Genomic DNA, 14,901 nt, shown 5'->3' on the forward strand with positions numbered 1-14,901 from the left:
CCATATAGCATTGTTTCAAAGCTTGAGCTTCCCCTGATCAAGGTGAAACATACTGTCCAATCCAAGAAGATACTTAAGACCCGAGAGCACAAAGTTTATGGTGCAGTGCACAGTGAAACTTTGTTTTTTTTAAAAAAGAAAATCATAATGGATTTAACATTCCTTCAAACTTCAGGAACCAAGTGGGATAGGTGAAAAGGTGAGGGTGGTGAATTTGTGGAACTCGCTGCCCCATAGCGCAGTGGGGTCTGAATCATTAAATGGTTTCAAGGAGATTGATAGATATATTTCTAATTTTTAAAATGTTTTGAAGGGATATAAGGAACAGGTGGGGAGGTGGGTTTGAGACCAGGGAGAGATCAGCCATGATCTGATTGAATGGCAGAGCAGGCTCAAAGGGCTGAACTTGCCCACTTCTGCTCCTGATTCCTATATGTACGAGAGTTAACAAGCATTTTTTCCTGGATGTTATACGGCTGCATTAGTGCAGGCTATTAGCTGAACAAAGTGACTTAAATACATATTTGTTACCAGCACCAGCAGAAATTTCAGTTTAATGTTTGTATAAATATCCTACCACTAGATGTCACCAGTATATTTTTCCGACACAAAAAATGATTTGACATCTTACCTGCCGGAATTGCAGTTCGCACATAGAATCACAGAATCCCTACAGTGCAGAAGGAGACCATTCAGCCCATCAAGCCTGCACCGACAACAATCCCACCCAGGCCCTAACCCCGCAAGCCCACCTATTTATCCCGCCCTGACACTAAGGAACAATTTATCATGACCAATCAATCTAACTTGCACATCTTTGGACTGTGGGAGGAAACCGGAGCACCCGGAGGAAACCCACGCAGACACGGGGAGAACATGCAAACTCCACACAGACAGTGACCCGAGGCGGGAATTGAACCCGGGTCCTTGGCGCTGTGAGGCAGCAGTGCTAACCACTGTGCCACCGCGTCACCCTCATATATCTGTCAATGCAGTGGAATGCGCGGCCAACTGTTTGACTTTCTCTACTGATAAGCAAGATCATCTTGATATATATCTTGGAAACTCTCGACGATAACGATTTTCTAAAGGAAGAAAATCTGAATGATAAATGCTTGTAAATCTAGAATCTTAATTCTGAGGTGTGATTATGTATTTGATATACTGGCAGCACGGGTATTCAGTGACCTAAATTCAACAATTGTTTGATTATCTCTCTATTCAATGGCACCTTTGTCCCACCTTCAAAGAAATTTTAAAAATCCATAATTTTAGGCTCTAATAGGGAAAAAAAACAATTCCATCTGTTCAATTGTTTATGCTTCGGGTTTTATTGCTGAGGGTGATACGTCGGCAATATGGTTTCACAAATCAACACAGAGCACGACAAATACGTTTGATTTCCATAAAGAACAGGGCCCTTTGTTCATGAAAAGGCCAAAAATATATATATTTGCGGTAAACATGTAAAGGAAAATGCCTTCAGAAAAATAATAAATATAATCCCAAAATCAAGTGTGTCGACTCGATTAACTTCAAAAATGGTTGATTTCCATTATGTTTTCATTCCCCAACTTGGGTGCATGCCTTATTCATCACTTCACCATTGCTATTTACTTGCAGTGTTGCAGAATTTTTCAGGTTATTATGGAATGACCCTCAGGGCAGAACTATTCACTGCTACTCAATCCTGTCCAGCTATAAATGTCTGCATAAATTTAGGTATCCAGTCTATCTTGCAATAATCTGACATGCTCAATACTTAAAGGGTTTCAGTTTTGAGAAAGAATTTGATAAGATACATCACTCGTCACAAAGCCATTTTTTTGGGGGGTTTTAAATTGAGACTTGGTTTCTTTTTAACCTTTCCTTCCCTGTTCTGACCACATCCTCTCACCACAACTCAGCAGATTACAATGGTCGCACACTTTCGCAATATTTACAAACATGGAAATTGAAGGGCAGGCCAAAAGATTAGCTGACCAATCAAGGCTGACCCAATGGGATCATCATCAGCTTCCCATTTCCTTCTAACCTCATTGTTAAAGCAAAGCGCGACGCATCGTTCAGAAAGATGGACAAAGTGACACAGTTTTCCTTTACATATACACTTCCACCAAGAGCTTGATTTTTTTCCCCACAGCCTCACCTCTCCTCCCTATACCAGTAACCTCAGTCAGTCTGATAAGCCACCAAGAACTTTGCGTTCCTCTTAACTCTGGCCTTTTATGAATCTTGCAGTCTCTTCATCCCCAACTAAATGGGCTGTAGCCAAAAAGACCTCGAACTTGATTGAAACACAAGATCTCAAGGGGTATTGGCAAGGTGGATGTGGAGATGATGTTTCCCCTTGTGGGAGAATCTAGAACCAGGGGGTCACTGTTTAAAAATAAGGGGTGGCCCATTTAAAATGAGGCAAAATTATCTCACTGAGGGTCATGAGTCTTTGGAAATCTCCTGGTGGAAGTAGACTCTGAATGTTTTTAAGGCAGAGCTGGCTAGATTCTTGGTAAGCAAGGGGGTGATAGTTTATTGGGGTGGGGTAGGGGAAAGGCAGGAAGCAGATTTAAGTTGATGACCAGATCAGCCATGATCTTATTAAACGGCAGAGCAGATTCAAGGGACTGAATGGCCTACTCCTGCTCCTTGTTCATATGTTGGTAACTTCGGAATTTCCTCCATTTCTCACCTCTCTTTCTTCCCTTAAAATGTTTCTACCTTCTTACCCAAAAACTTGAGGCACCCAAATGGCGGCACGGTAGCACAGTGGTTAGCACTGCTGCTTCACAGCTCCAGCGACCTGGGTTCGATTCCCGGCTTGGGTCACTGCCTGTGTGGAGTTTGCACATTCTCCTCGTGTCTGCGTGGGTTTCCTCCGGGTGCTCCGGTTTCCTCCCACTGTCCAAAGATGTGCGGGTTAGGTTGATTGGCCATGTTTTAAAAAAATTGCCCTTCGTGTCCTGAGATGCGTAGGTTAGAGGGATTAGTGGGTAAATATGTAGGGATATGGGGGTAGGGCCTGGGTGGGATTGTGGTCAGTGCAGACTCGATGGGCCGAATGGCCTCTTTCTACACTGTAGGGTTTCTATGATTTCAAATATCCTGTTGTTTGTTGGGTGTAAATTTTTTGCCCGATTGGGCTCCTGTGAATTGCCTTGGGATCTATGTTAAAACGCTTCATAAATATAAGTTGCAGTTGTTTGCTGCACTTGAGAGATGCATAGAAGTTAACTTATAAAGCTAATTAACAAGGCAACAGACAAAAAGAGTCACACATGTAGTTAATTTTAGGTTCATTGACTGATGGAATCAAAATGCATGAGGGCCAATGCTAAGAGCATCACACAAAGGGTTAACTAACCTTTACCTTCACCACTTTCTCTCCCCTCGCCTTTCTAAACCACTTAGCAGACAACTTGTTCTCAGTCAGAAGGTAAGTATTCAAATCGTTGCAAGGAATAAGATAAAGTTAATTGTTAAAGAACTGGGTGAAAATAGCACTAAACAGAGAAGTTGCTTTTGAACATGGTGTGGCACAGAGCTGCTAGATTGTCTCGTTCAAGTTTCTTCAATCACAATCTGTGCACTTAATCTCGAGTAAAAACAAACCAGACTCCCATGGCGCTGAATCATACAGACAAGATACACTCCAGGCGGGATTACTGGTCTGTTTTGAGTTAGCTTCTCCCAGCAAGGGTGGCAGCGGGAGAAGTACCACAATTGGTCTCAGCAGTGGTGGTCTCGAGAAAACAAAAAGCAATGTTCTTGTCCAATTTCTGTGATCCTTGCTGGAAAATTGTGTTCGACATTGACTGCCTCACGTTTCTGTAACCTACCACTGCTCAGTCCAAGTTCACAGATCAGTATCAGTTAGATCATTGGGGGTTGACACTGATGTACCAGAGTACCGAGTCCTGATCTTTTGCATGGGGCGGGGGGAAATGATCTTTAACCAAGAAAAGCATGATTGCACTGCTAGTAAATAAATGCACTGATGAACAACTTTGATACCTACATGTTGTGAAGCACACACCAACCGCAGTGAGGGTCTCCAGAGCTTAGACACTTGCTGCAGGTCTCGTATTGTTCACATGACTCTACTGGCACCCTTGAGAGCTAAAAAAAACAAAATACAAAATGTAAGCATGTAACACAAATAGAGTACACTGACTTGAAACTCTGTTGTGATGTGTTAGTAACCAATAGAACAGAAGAAACAGGAGCAATTTGCATCAATGACTTAGATAACGGGAGCAAAGGCATGGTAGCTAAAGATAGGTAGGAAAGTGAAGAGGACACGAGGAGATTGCAGATCATGGAATCCCTACAGTGCAGAAAGAGGCCATTCGGCCCAGAGCCTGCACCGACTACAATCCCACCCAGTCCCTATCTCCGTAACTCCACACATATTTACCCTGCTAATCTCCCTAACATTAAGGGGCAATTGAGCATGGCCAATCAACCTAATGGGTGTAGATAGGCTGTGAGTGGGCAAAAATCTGGCAGATGGAATGAGAGAGAAAAAAATGAAATTATTGGCAGAGTTTTACATAAACAGAGAACAGCTGCAGAATTCCAAGGTGCAGAGGGATCTTTGTGTTCTAGTGCACAAGTCACAAAACATTACTATGTAGATACAGCAAGTAATTAAGACAAATGGAATGCTATCGTTTGCTATGAGAGAAATTGAACTTACAAGTAAAGATGTTATGCTTCTGTTATGATGTGGAGATGCTGGCGTTGGACTGGGGTAAACACAGTAAGTTTAACATTAACCTGGCGTTGTTAAACTTCTTACTATGCTTCTGTTACACAAGGCATTGGTGAGGCCACATCTTGAAAACTGTGTTTTGGTCTCCTCATTTCAGGAAGGATGTAAATGCATTGGAGGTGGGGCGGTTCAGAGGAGGTTTATTAGGATGATATCTGGAATGAGCAGGTTATCTTACGAGGAGAGGTTGGGCAGGTTGGACTCGTTTACACTGAAGCTTTGAAGAGGGGTGACTTGACTGATGCATATATGGTCCTGGTCGGTCTTGACAAGGTGGACGTAGAAAGGATATTTCCTCTTGTGGATGAGTCTGAAACAAGGGGGTATTGTTTTAAAATTGGGTGTTTGCCCTTTTGAGACAGAGATGAAGTGATTTTTGTTTTCTCAGAGGGCGGTGACTTTAGAACGATCTGCCTCAGATGATGATGGGGGTGGGGTGATTGAATATTTTTATGGTGGAAGTAGGCAGATTCTTGTTAGATAAGCGAATGAGAGGTTATCAGGGTAGATGGAAATGTGAAATTTCAACCACAAACAAATCAGCCATCAGCTTATTGAATCACAAGCTTTTGGGGCACTGCTCCTTCATCCGGTGACTCACCTGATGAAGGAGCAACGCTCCGAAAGCTCTTGATTCCAAATAAACCTGTTGGACCTTAACCTGGCATTGTGAGACTTCTTACTGTGCCCACCCCAGTCCAACGCCGACATCTCCACATCATAGCTTATTGAATGGCAGAGCAGGTTCCAGGAGCAGATAGGCCTACATCAACACCTTTCCATTACACCACTTTATTTCAAAAGGGTACTAACTCATTTATTTTAAATATTAACAGACTGGCAAGTAGTGTCACATCCCAAACAAGAAGATACACTTTTAATTTGCTTTATCAACTCTTGCCGACTAACCAGAAAGTCTAGCTGGATTTTCATTGAGGCATTCGTGATGTTCAACAATGACCACATTATGGTCATTTTACAGCAACTTGAACATTACCCTGGGGCAACTGCACAACTTTGAAGAGACTTCAAACAAGCACCTTAAAAACCTGGTCTTTTCTGTTTGCACAAATTACTATTTGATAAAAGAGGTTGTTTTCACATGGGTATAATCAATGGCTCTATTTTATCTATTTGCTGAAGCAGGTCAAAAATGTTTCATCCTAAACAAGCTGACCAGGGATCTTAACTGAAAAAGGTACAGCGCTGAGATGTGTAGGCATTTATATTTCATGCCCTTGCTTTTTTTAAATGCATGAATAATGCTCTCATTATTTGCCATTGGAGTTTTCCCCATTCAGGCAGCAGATATTCAGTTACTCAAAATTAAGATTCTCTCGGAGCTCCAGGGCACAATCCTGAAGAAAAATTCCGTGGAAGGAATTTTTTTGAACAATGCAGCTGAAAATGGATCTGTGAAAACACCTGCCAGACCAGGGCTCAAAACAGGAGCAGCAACAAGGCAAGGTAATTCAGACGGAAAGGCAATTCAGACAAGGGAGGAGACTGCATCTTAAAAGAACGCTTCCAGTTTAAGTGACATATCAAAACAAGGAGGTTAATTATTTAGGAAGCAGTAATAATGTGTATTAAAACATTTGGTGGTTCTTGACCTTTTTCCACTACTTTATAACATTCAGCTTCAGATATTTACACAAAATCGTTTAGTTTGATGTTGTCCAACACCAAGCATAACCAAACTGTCAGTAAAAAAAGCCAAAGATAGAAAAGGATAACCATCGAGCATCACCACAGAATGGTAAGCCGTGTAGAAAACACATATAAAATGGAATTTAATTATAATATTGCTGACCGACAGGGGTCACTTTTTTAAAAGGGAAAAATAATGGGTGGCACAGTGGGAGTGGTTAGCACTGCTGCCTCACAACACCAGGAACCCGGGTTCGATTCCCGACTTGGACTGTGTGGAGTTTGCACGTTCTCCCCGTATCTGCGTGGGTTTCCTTTGGATGCTCTGGTTTCCTCCCCGCAGTCCGAAAGATGTCCTGGTTAAGTGCATTGCCCATGCTAAATTCTCCCTCAGTGTACCCGAGCAGGCACCGGAGTGTGGTGGCCAGTGGATTTTCACAGTAAACTGCATTGCAGTGTTAATGCAAGCCTACTTGTGACGCTAAATAAACTTGAAACTTAATTTGGGGTACAGTCTGTCTGATAAAGGTGGGTGGGGAAGGGAGGGTGAAAAGAGGAGGAAGGGCTAGGATTTGGCTATTGTTTTTATGTATCAACAGAGTATCGGCAGAGTATTTAAGATGCACTTTTTATATATTTGCTCAGTGTGTGAAGAAACACTTTGCAATGTTCATATTAAATTGCATTTCTAAATTTCAGCAGCATTCTTAATTATGGAAACCTGACAGGGAGGCGCACACAATAATTAATTCATCAAAGATTTGTTTTCATGTCCAGCTGAATCTGTGGAGAGTGATGCTTCCACCTGTCCCAAATAAAGAACAACTGCAGACTACTCTCTTAGCACGGCTATTGAAACCGTAGACAAATCCAACAGCTGAGACCGGTCAGACTCAATAGCACCAGTGTCCTTCTTCTACAATAGGCATTTTCACACTGTACAGCTACAGACGAGAGAGACACATGCTGAAGAACCACCGCCCTGATGGCGTGGAAGAGTAAGCAAGTGGCCACCACTGCTCGACACTTGGCTACTACATCTGTTTCTGCACCCCCTCGTGACATTACACTTAAGCTTCTGGAACAAAGGATGCCCTTGATGACTGCACTGCTGCAATGACTAATAAATGGGAACTATGCAAACAATCTGGTTCAGTAATGTGTCATCTGGCTGTGAGAAGGATGTTTATTTTATATCAATAGCAAGCAACAGGTTATAACAATGTCAGAGGATATGACAGTGCATGACACGATCTTTAAAAACTAGGCGGCTGCAAAATGAACCCATCCTAAAAGGCATTCTCTCTTTTTATTTTCCCCCAACTTTGCCTTTCATATTGACTCTGCCACCTCCACATCAGTGATTCCTTCTCGTCTGTAGCTCCTGTTACTTCTTTCTCAGTCATTGCCTTTGCCCGTTTGCCACCGAGCTGTACCAGTGCATGGTATTTCTTTCCTCCCAGTCTTCAATGAGATTGAGACACATTTTAAGAACTGCTAACTCGGTTAAGATCATTCTTTCCGCAATCCTATTATAGAAGGATAATTACGACTCAGCCACCATATTCTCCCCTTCTCCTCCCTCTGTTATGTTAATGGGTCTGCTCACTGTTGAGGTAAATGTACCAGAAACGCGAGAGCTGGAAGAAATCTGGACGCACGTATTAGTGATAACCTAATTATAACTGGCCCATGTCTCCTACTTACCGGATTTAAGTATCGTGCTGCATTATTACCCATTCAACAGCTTTGCAACTTCAGATTCTGTGGAAACAGTTGAAGCACCATTTCTCCCGAATACTATTACTCACTTGCACAGAGAGTTCTACCAAGGCTGATGAAATGTTCCCTCCAGGAGACACTTCAGCTGACAGTCAATTGATGCTGCAGTTCAAACTAAGGTTCACTCATTGTGCATCTCGTGCTTTCCCACTGCAGCCACTTGGGGCACATCCACAAGTCTTTGAATTTCTCAATCAGGGGGACATTTCCCTTCCTTATAAAGAACATAACGCCTGACAAAAAGTATCGTCAGGAAACAAAAAAGCAATTCTTTGACTTCTGAACATTTCAACTCGCCCTCAAATCATTTCAAATCCATCAAAACAGGGTCTGAAGGACTACTGAAATACTTCTAAGAACATGTTCTGATAGCTCCCAGTACAGAAAAGTCAACAAAGACGACATTTCTGGAACTGACTGCATGTTAGAAATGGGAAGTGACAGGAGGATTTTGCAGGATAGAAACATTTTCCAGCAATATCGCAGGCCTAGCTGGACACACACCTATTGTATCAACGTCCGGATTTCTCCAGTCTCGTATGCCCCGCCACCGCAGGCAGTGAAAATGGAGAATTTGGTATTCAACCAAAATTTCATTCACCGCAACAGAACCATAGAATCCCGACCAGTACCTTACCCAATGAAAGTCTTTTATACATTCGGACAACTCAAAGCAGCAATGCTGGTCATAGAATCCCTACATTGCAAGAGGTCATTCGACCCATTGAACCTGCACTGACAGCAATCCCAGCCAGACCCTATCTCTATAATCCCATGTATTTACCCTGCCAATCCCCCTGACACTAAGGGGCAATTTACCATGGCCAAATCAACTTAACCTGCGCATTTTTGGACTGTGAGAGGAAACTGGAGCACCCAGAGGAAACTATCCAGACATGGGGAGAATGTGCAGACTCCACACAGTTAGCAGAGGCCAGAGTTGAACCCGGGTACCTGGCGCTGGGAGGCAGCAGTGCTAATCACTGTAAGTGATAACACAGAAGAATAGCCAATGTCCTGTCATACTAGAGCAGAAACCAATCATAAACATTGGCCATGATATATGTTGGGTTTTATTCCATACAAAATTCTACATGGTATATGCAAGTGTTCTGCATTGGCTTATAGACTTGGGCATTCTCCATTTCAAAGGAAAACAGAAAAGTCTTCAAAGCCACAACTCGACAGAGAAACTGACACACTCAAGACAGTGGGAGCATTTTCAAAGACGACTCTATTAAAAGGAATTTTCTATCATTCAGAAGATAATATTCAGCATTTCAGAAGAAAAGCACATTCAAACATTTCATTCCTTACGGGGAGGAAGTGTGTGGAATTCAATACTTATGAAGGGAATTCAGTGCTCTGGGGACTAGACATGCAGAGTGTTGTGTGTTACAGTAATAGGTGGAATATAACATTACCAAATAAAACACAACCAACAACCGACACTTTAGAAGCGATACACTGAACTACAAAAGGAAATCCGTTTGCATTGTTTGTACACAATCATACACATGGCTGCTTGCATGTACCACTAAATAATTAATTCCAGTGGTTGCTGTTTTCATTAGCAAAGGTTTGAAATATTTCATTTTAATGTAACTTCTGGGTGAGGTACATCAAGGTGACAGTAATCTGGAGAGGGTAAAGGTCGAAATAATAAAACAACCAGTCGCGTTGCTGAGCAGGACTGCACTCACGAGGGGATGAACCCATTCAGGCTAACTCCCAGCCAGAGTGAGGGAGGAATGATTGCCATAGATGGGTAAGTACCAAGCAGCATTGTCCCCTTCTCTTGGGAAAAAAAAACCTTTTTTTAAAAATGACAAGGATTTTACAATGTAATTGCTTGCAATTGGCAGCACAATCCATCACATGGTTGCACTTTGAGTCGATTTAACTATCAATCTCTTACTGTACCCTCCACCAGAATCACTGATAAGTGGATTGGACTATTTGAAACGGTTGGAAGTGGGAATGCCTCCCCGCCCAGTTAAATGAAAATTAGCCGTCCCGATTCTTTACATGCGGACATACACGCTTGCAAGTGAAAATTATTAGAAATCTCTCAAGTGACAGTATGGCATATTAAAACTGTATGTGCCCTAGGTGAGCGGTTATAATCTTGACAAAATAAGCTGCGGTGTATTGCACCTCATGCATTTTGTATTACAAAATAAATAAACCAAGCTTCGGAGACGTTAATGTGCATCACTGCGGGCTAAAACTGCAACTGAAATTCGTGACCAGGAAAATTATATTAGTTCTAACCATCGCTATAAGATCATACAAGTCTTACAGAAATATATTTTTCAGCCCAGAGCAGAATAGCATTTTTCACGTGTTTCTTTCAAAAGCACAACCAGACTTTTTTCCTAAGACAGAATTTTACATCAACACTCACCGTCGCCAGGGTGAAAATACTTCAGTAATTTTAAACAGAACGGCAATTATATCTAAGGTTACTAAAATAAGATCTCAATTTGAAACACTTTTAAATTGGTGGTTGCCATAGGAACTGTTGAACTCTCCCCACAGCAGCCATCTGAAGGGCAGCCCATAAAACAGCTAACTCCATTAGAAGTACTTGGGGTTGCCAAGGTCAAAAAGCGAATGTGTTTCTAACGCTTTCGGGTATCATGAAATTCAACTCATTTGCTTTTATAATTAGAGATATTCATCCCACTGACAATTTGGAGAGAGAGGAAAAATTAGTTTTGACTAAATATGTGTGTGTGTAGATAGTCAGGGCGGAGAGACAACAGCAACAGACATCAGTAATATAAACATCGGATAATATCAGGAGGATTATGGCCATCAGGATCTGGAGAAATCCAATCCAGAATGGCTAAATAAATAAATAGCAAATTTATCCTGAAATATATTATTGACTGTCCCTCGCTGGCCAGGATGTGTCTGAAGATGTCTTTTGAGACACATTCAAGATCTGCAGACTTTATGGTGTACAGGGCATTTCTGGTCATGCAGGTTATCTGGTTGTGTGTTATTAATTCGGGCCATGGCGCGTTCTGTTCGTCGCTCCCGCTTTCCCGCTTCATTTTGTCGTCGTGGGGTCCCAAAATGCTGGGTCCTTCACACAGACTCTACCACCATCTGATACAGTCCAAGGCAATGGTCTCCCAGGAGTTGATGTCAATGCTGCCTTTCAGCACACACTAGAAGTGCTTCTTCTGTCCTCCTTTGGTGCGTCTGCCCTGACTGAGCCGGGAGAAGGCCACCTGTTTTGGGAGCCCCGTATCTGACATCCGAACTGCATGACCAACCAAAAGAAGCTGGTGGTGATTGGTCATAGCCTTGATACTGGTGGTGTCTGCTTGGGAATAGACACTGATGTTTGGTATGTCTGTCCTCCCACTTAACATACAAGATCTTCTGCAGGCAAAGTTGACCTTGCTGCTTTGAGGTGCACCCTGAATGTTATCCATGTTTCAGCCCCACACAATAAGGAAGACATCACAACCACATGGTAGACCATGAGCTTGATTTCATTTTTGATGTTGTAATCTTCAAGCACTCGCTTCCTCAGGTGGCCAAAGGCTGCACCGGTAGATTACAGGTGATGCTGGATTTCTTTGTCAAGTGTTCCACATTTCCCTGGCACTCATCATGAATCAGCATTCATGGGGCTGGGACGTGTTCATTTCCAGCTTGCTGACGGAGAACTCTTCTTCTGAGTGTTGAGTGCAAGTCCTACCTTCTCATATGTCTCAGTAAATATGTTGACGATTCTCTGGATATACGTTTCCAAGACAACACTTACTGCAGCTTCATTAGCATATTGGAGCTCAGTAACTGGGTCAAGATGGTCTTAGTTTACAGTCCATTTGATAAGTAAGCCGTATTCCTGCAGAGAGCTCCTGTCTAGTCAGATGGGCCATGGAAGCAATGAAGATCAAACAAAGTCGGAGTGATGACACAACCTTGGTTGACTCCCATCTTCACCTCAAAAGAAGCTGCAATGGATCACCACTCGCCTAGCATCATGAGGCAGGTGAAGGATGGTAACACAATTTAGAGGATATCTCAGCTTCCACAGTATCTTTGAGTAGCTCGCTTGCCACAGAATTTAAGGCCTTTGTTAACCCAAAGAACACTATGTTGAGAAGTTGAAGGAGGCAAAATACCAGGAATGCTGGAATCTGAAACAAAAACTGAAAACGCTGGAAAAGCTCAGCAGGTCTGACAGCATCTGTGAAGAGAGAACAGAGCCAATGTTTCGAGTCTAGATGATTCTTCGTCAGAGCACCCAGACTGGAAATGTTGGCTCTATTCTCTCTCCACAGATGCTATCAGACCTGCTGAGATTTTCCAGTGTTTTCTGTTTTGGGTGGAGAAATTGATGTTGTTCACAACTTTAGTCCTGTAGTTGGCGAGTTGCAAATATCATGGTGGTAGTGCCTCTTGATGGGCTAAACCCACGTTGAGATTTGAGGAGAGCTCTTCATCAAGTGTACTAAGTCGATTCAGAAAGATGATCTTTCCTGCAACGGAAAGTAGGGAGATGACTCTGTAATTTCTACAGTTAGATTTGTTCCTTTTGTTGAAGGTTATTATAATAATGGTGTCCTTGATGTCATTCATTACTTCCTCCTAATTCCAAATCTGTAGGATAAGATCATGAAGATATAATATTAATTCTGCTCCTCATGCTTAAAGATTTCAGTGGTGATCCATCACTTCCAGCTGCTTTGCTGTTCATCATTTATGTGAGAGCTTATGGAGAGACAGTGGCATGGTGGTATTGTCGCTGAACTGGTAATCCAGAAACCCAGAGTAATGCTCTGGGGACCCAGGTTCGAATCCCACCATGGCAGATGGTGAAACCTGAATTCAATAAAAATCTGGAATTAAAAGTCGAAAGATGATCATGAAACCTTGTCGTTTGTCAGAAAAATCCATCTGAGTTCACTAATGTCCTTACCCGGTCTAGCCTACATGAGACTCCTGATCTACAGCCATGTGGCTGACTCTTAAATGCCCTGGGGAATGGGCAGTAAATGCTGGCCCAGCCAGTGATGCCCATATTCCATGAACAAATATATAAAAAAACAAAAGCTTCCACTACGTCCATAGGCTTGGTAGAATTCCGAGAGCTGGGTGTTGTGGGAGTTGAGAACACTCATCAACAATTGATTCTTGACTGAAAAGGTTTTTAAAATGCTCCATCCATTGGGTATTGACAGCTTCCCTTTCCTTAATCAGATCTCCCCTATCCTTAGGCCTCTTGAGGAGCTGATTCTGGAGTCCTTGGGCCATAAATAGTCTTGAGGCAGTGAATAAGCCACCAACATCATTCAAGTCAGTCAGATGTCAAATTGCCTTTGCCTTGTCGGCCACATATTTTTCACGTCACAGGTACACTGCCAGGCACAGAAAATCTTGTGCCTAGGATCAGTCAGTTCTTTGATATGCTAATCATTTTCACCACACCAATCCTGATGGTTCCTGACAGAAACTCCAAGTGTCTCTTTCCAGGCATCGATGACATTGGACTTAAGGACTTCCCAAGCACTGTGGACACTTTCCTTCTGATCTTGAAGGAAGGCTGTGGGCTGGTTTGGGTCGCGAGTCTACACCCAACATTCCTGATCTGGCCGGCTCCATCAATCCTAGTCTTCTGCAATTTTCCTGAGTCACTCCAGCTTCTTAGAAAGTCATGGGTCACCTCATTGCGAACCATAGTCTGCATGAGGGAACCAGTGAAAGGGAAGTTGAACAGGTCCTCCTTATGTGCCTCCATGCCAAGGTATGACACCCCGCACCCCTCTAACATCCCCTATAGTACCTCACACCAAACCATGGCACTTCATCTTGCTATGGAGATGTCTTTAAAGTTGGTTTCCATTCATTTTTCAGCTGATACATGAAATACAGCACATATTTCCCCACTATAAGCTGCATAGAAATAATTAACCCTCTGGCGGCAGTAGTATGTGTAAAAAAACCTTAAAAAAAATCATTGATAACTTTCCACTTACTTAAAAAACTCCTTTTTACTATAGCCTAATAAGTGCCAATCATCCAGACCCTTTAAACTATCAATAGCTGAAATTGTAAGCATTTGAAACCTCTACCGTGTGGAAATAAATATTGTGAAACTGACAAAAAAAATCAGAGTGCTAGAGCTGTCAATCAAGCGATGATTGCTCTGGGGCTCAGTGTTTCAGTAATCTAGTGGATGCCTGGGCCCTTAGCCAAAAATACATGAGCCTTGGAAGAAAGCCCAGAAATCTACTAATATGTTGAAAAGGGTGAACCCGAGAAAAAACAGTGTTTGATTGACACGTGGCTCTCTGCTCCATGCAGTCAATTTCATAATATTTATTTACACTTTAAAACATTTCAACTGCAGTCTGTCATTGATATGTTAAAGGGGGCCTGGATGATTGACACTTTTATTAGGTTGTAGTAAAAATACATTTCTTTTAAGAATGCAGAAGTTAACATTGAATGGCATTTTTAAAGCTGTGTTTTAAAAATGCCTATGACTGTCACTATAGAGTTAATTAATTCTATACTGCGTATAGTGGGCATTCAAGTACCAAAGCTTGGCATAGGGACCATGAAGTGAGAGAGGCACAAGTTGGTTTGGATGGAGCATGGGGAGTGTGGGGGTTTGTGGGGGGTTGTGGTTTGGAGGGCCTTTCTATTTTTATTTGAACTGGGACAAAGTG

At 42.4% G+C, this 14,901-nt stretch overlaps 1 protein-coding gene across 3 annotated transcripts in view; it reads right to left on the reverse strand.

Moving 5' to 3' along the window:
* The window catches only part of LOC144511865 (plexin-A2-like), a 483,337-nt gene that overhangs the window by 206,986 nt on the left and 261,450 nt on the right, over positions 1-14,901 (reverse strand). For all 3 annotated transcript variants that reach the window (XM_078242266.1, XM_078242268.1, XM_078242267.1), the window contains one exon: positions 4,016-4,116. In XM_078242266.1, the coding sequence (XP_078098392.1) occupies positions 4,016-4,116 (101 nt within the window). The remainder of the gene's footprint in view (positions 1-4,015; positions 4,117-14,901) is intronic.

The sequence above is a fragment of the Mustelus asterias genome, chromosome 25 (assembly GCF_964213995.1).
Source record: "Mustelus asterias chromosome 25, sMusAst1.hap1.1, whole genome shotgun sequence".
Classification (NCBI taxonomy): domain Eukaryota; kingdom Metazoa; phylum Chordata; class Chondrichthyes; order Carcharhiniformes; family Triakidae; genus Mustelus; species Mustelus asterias.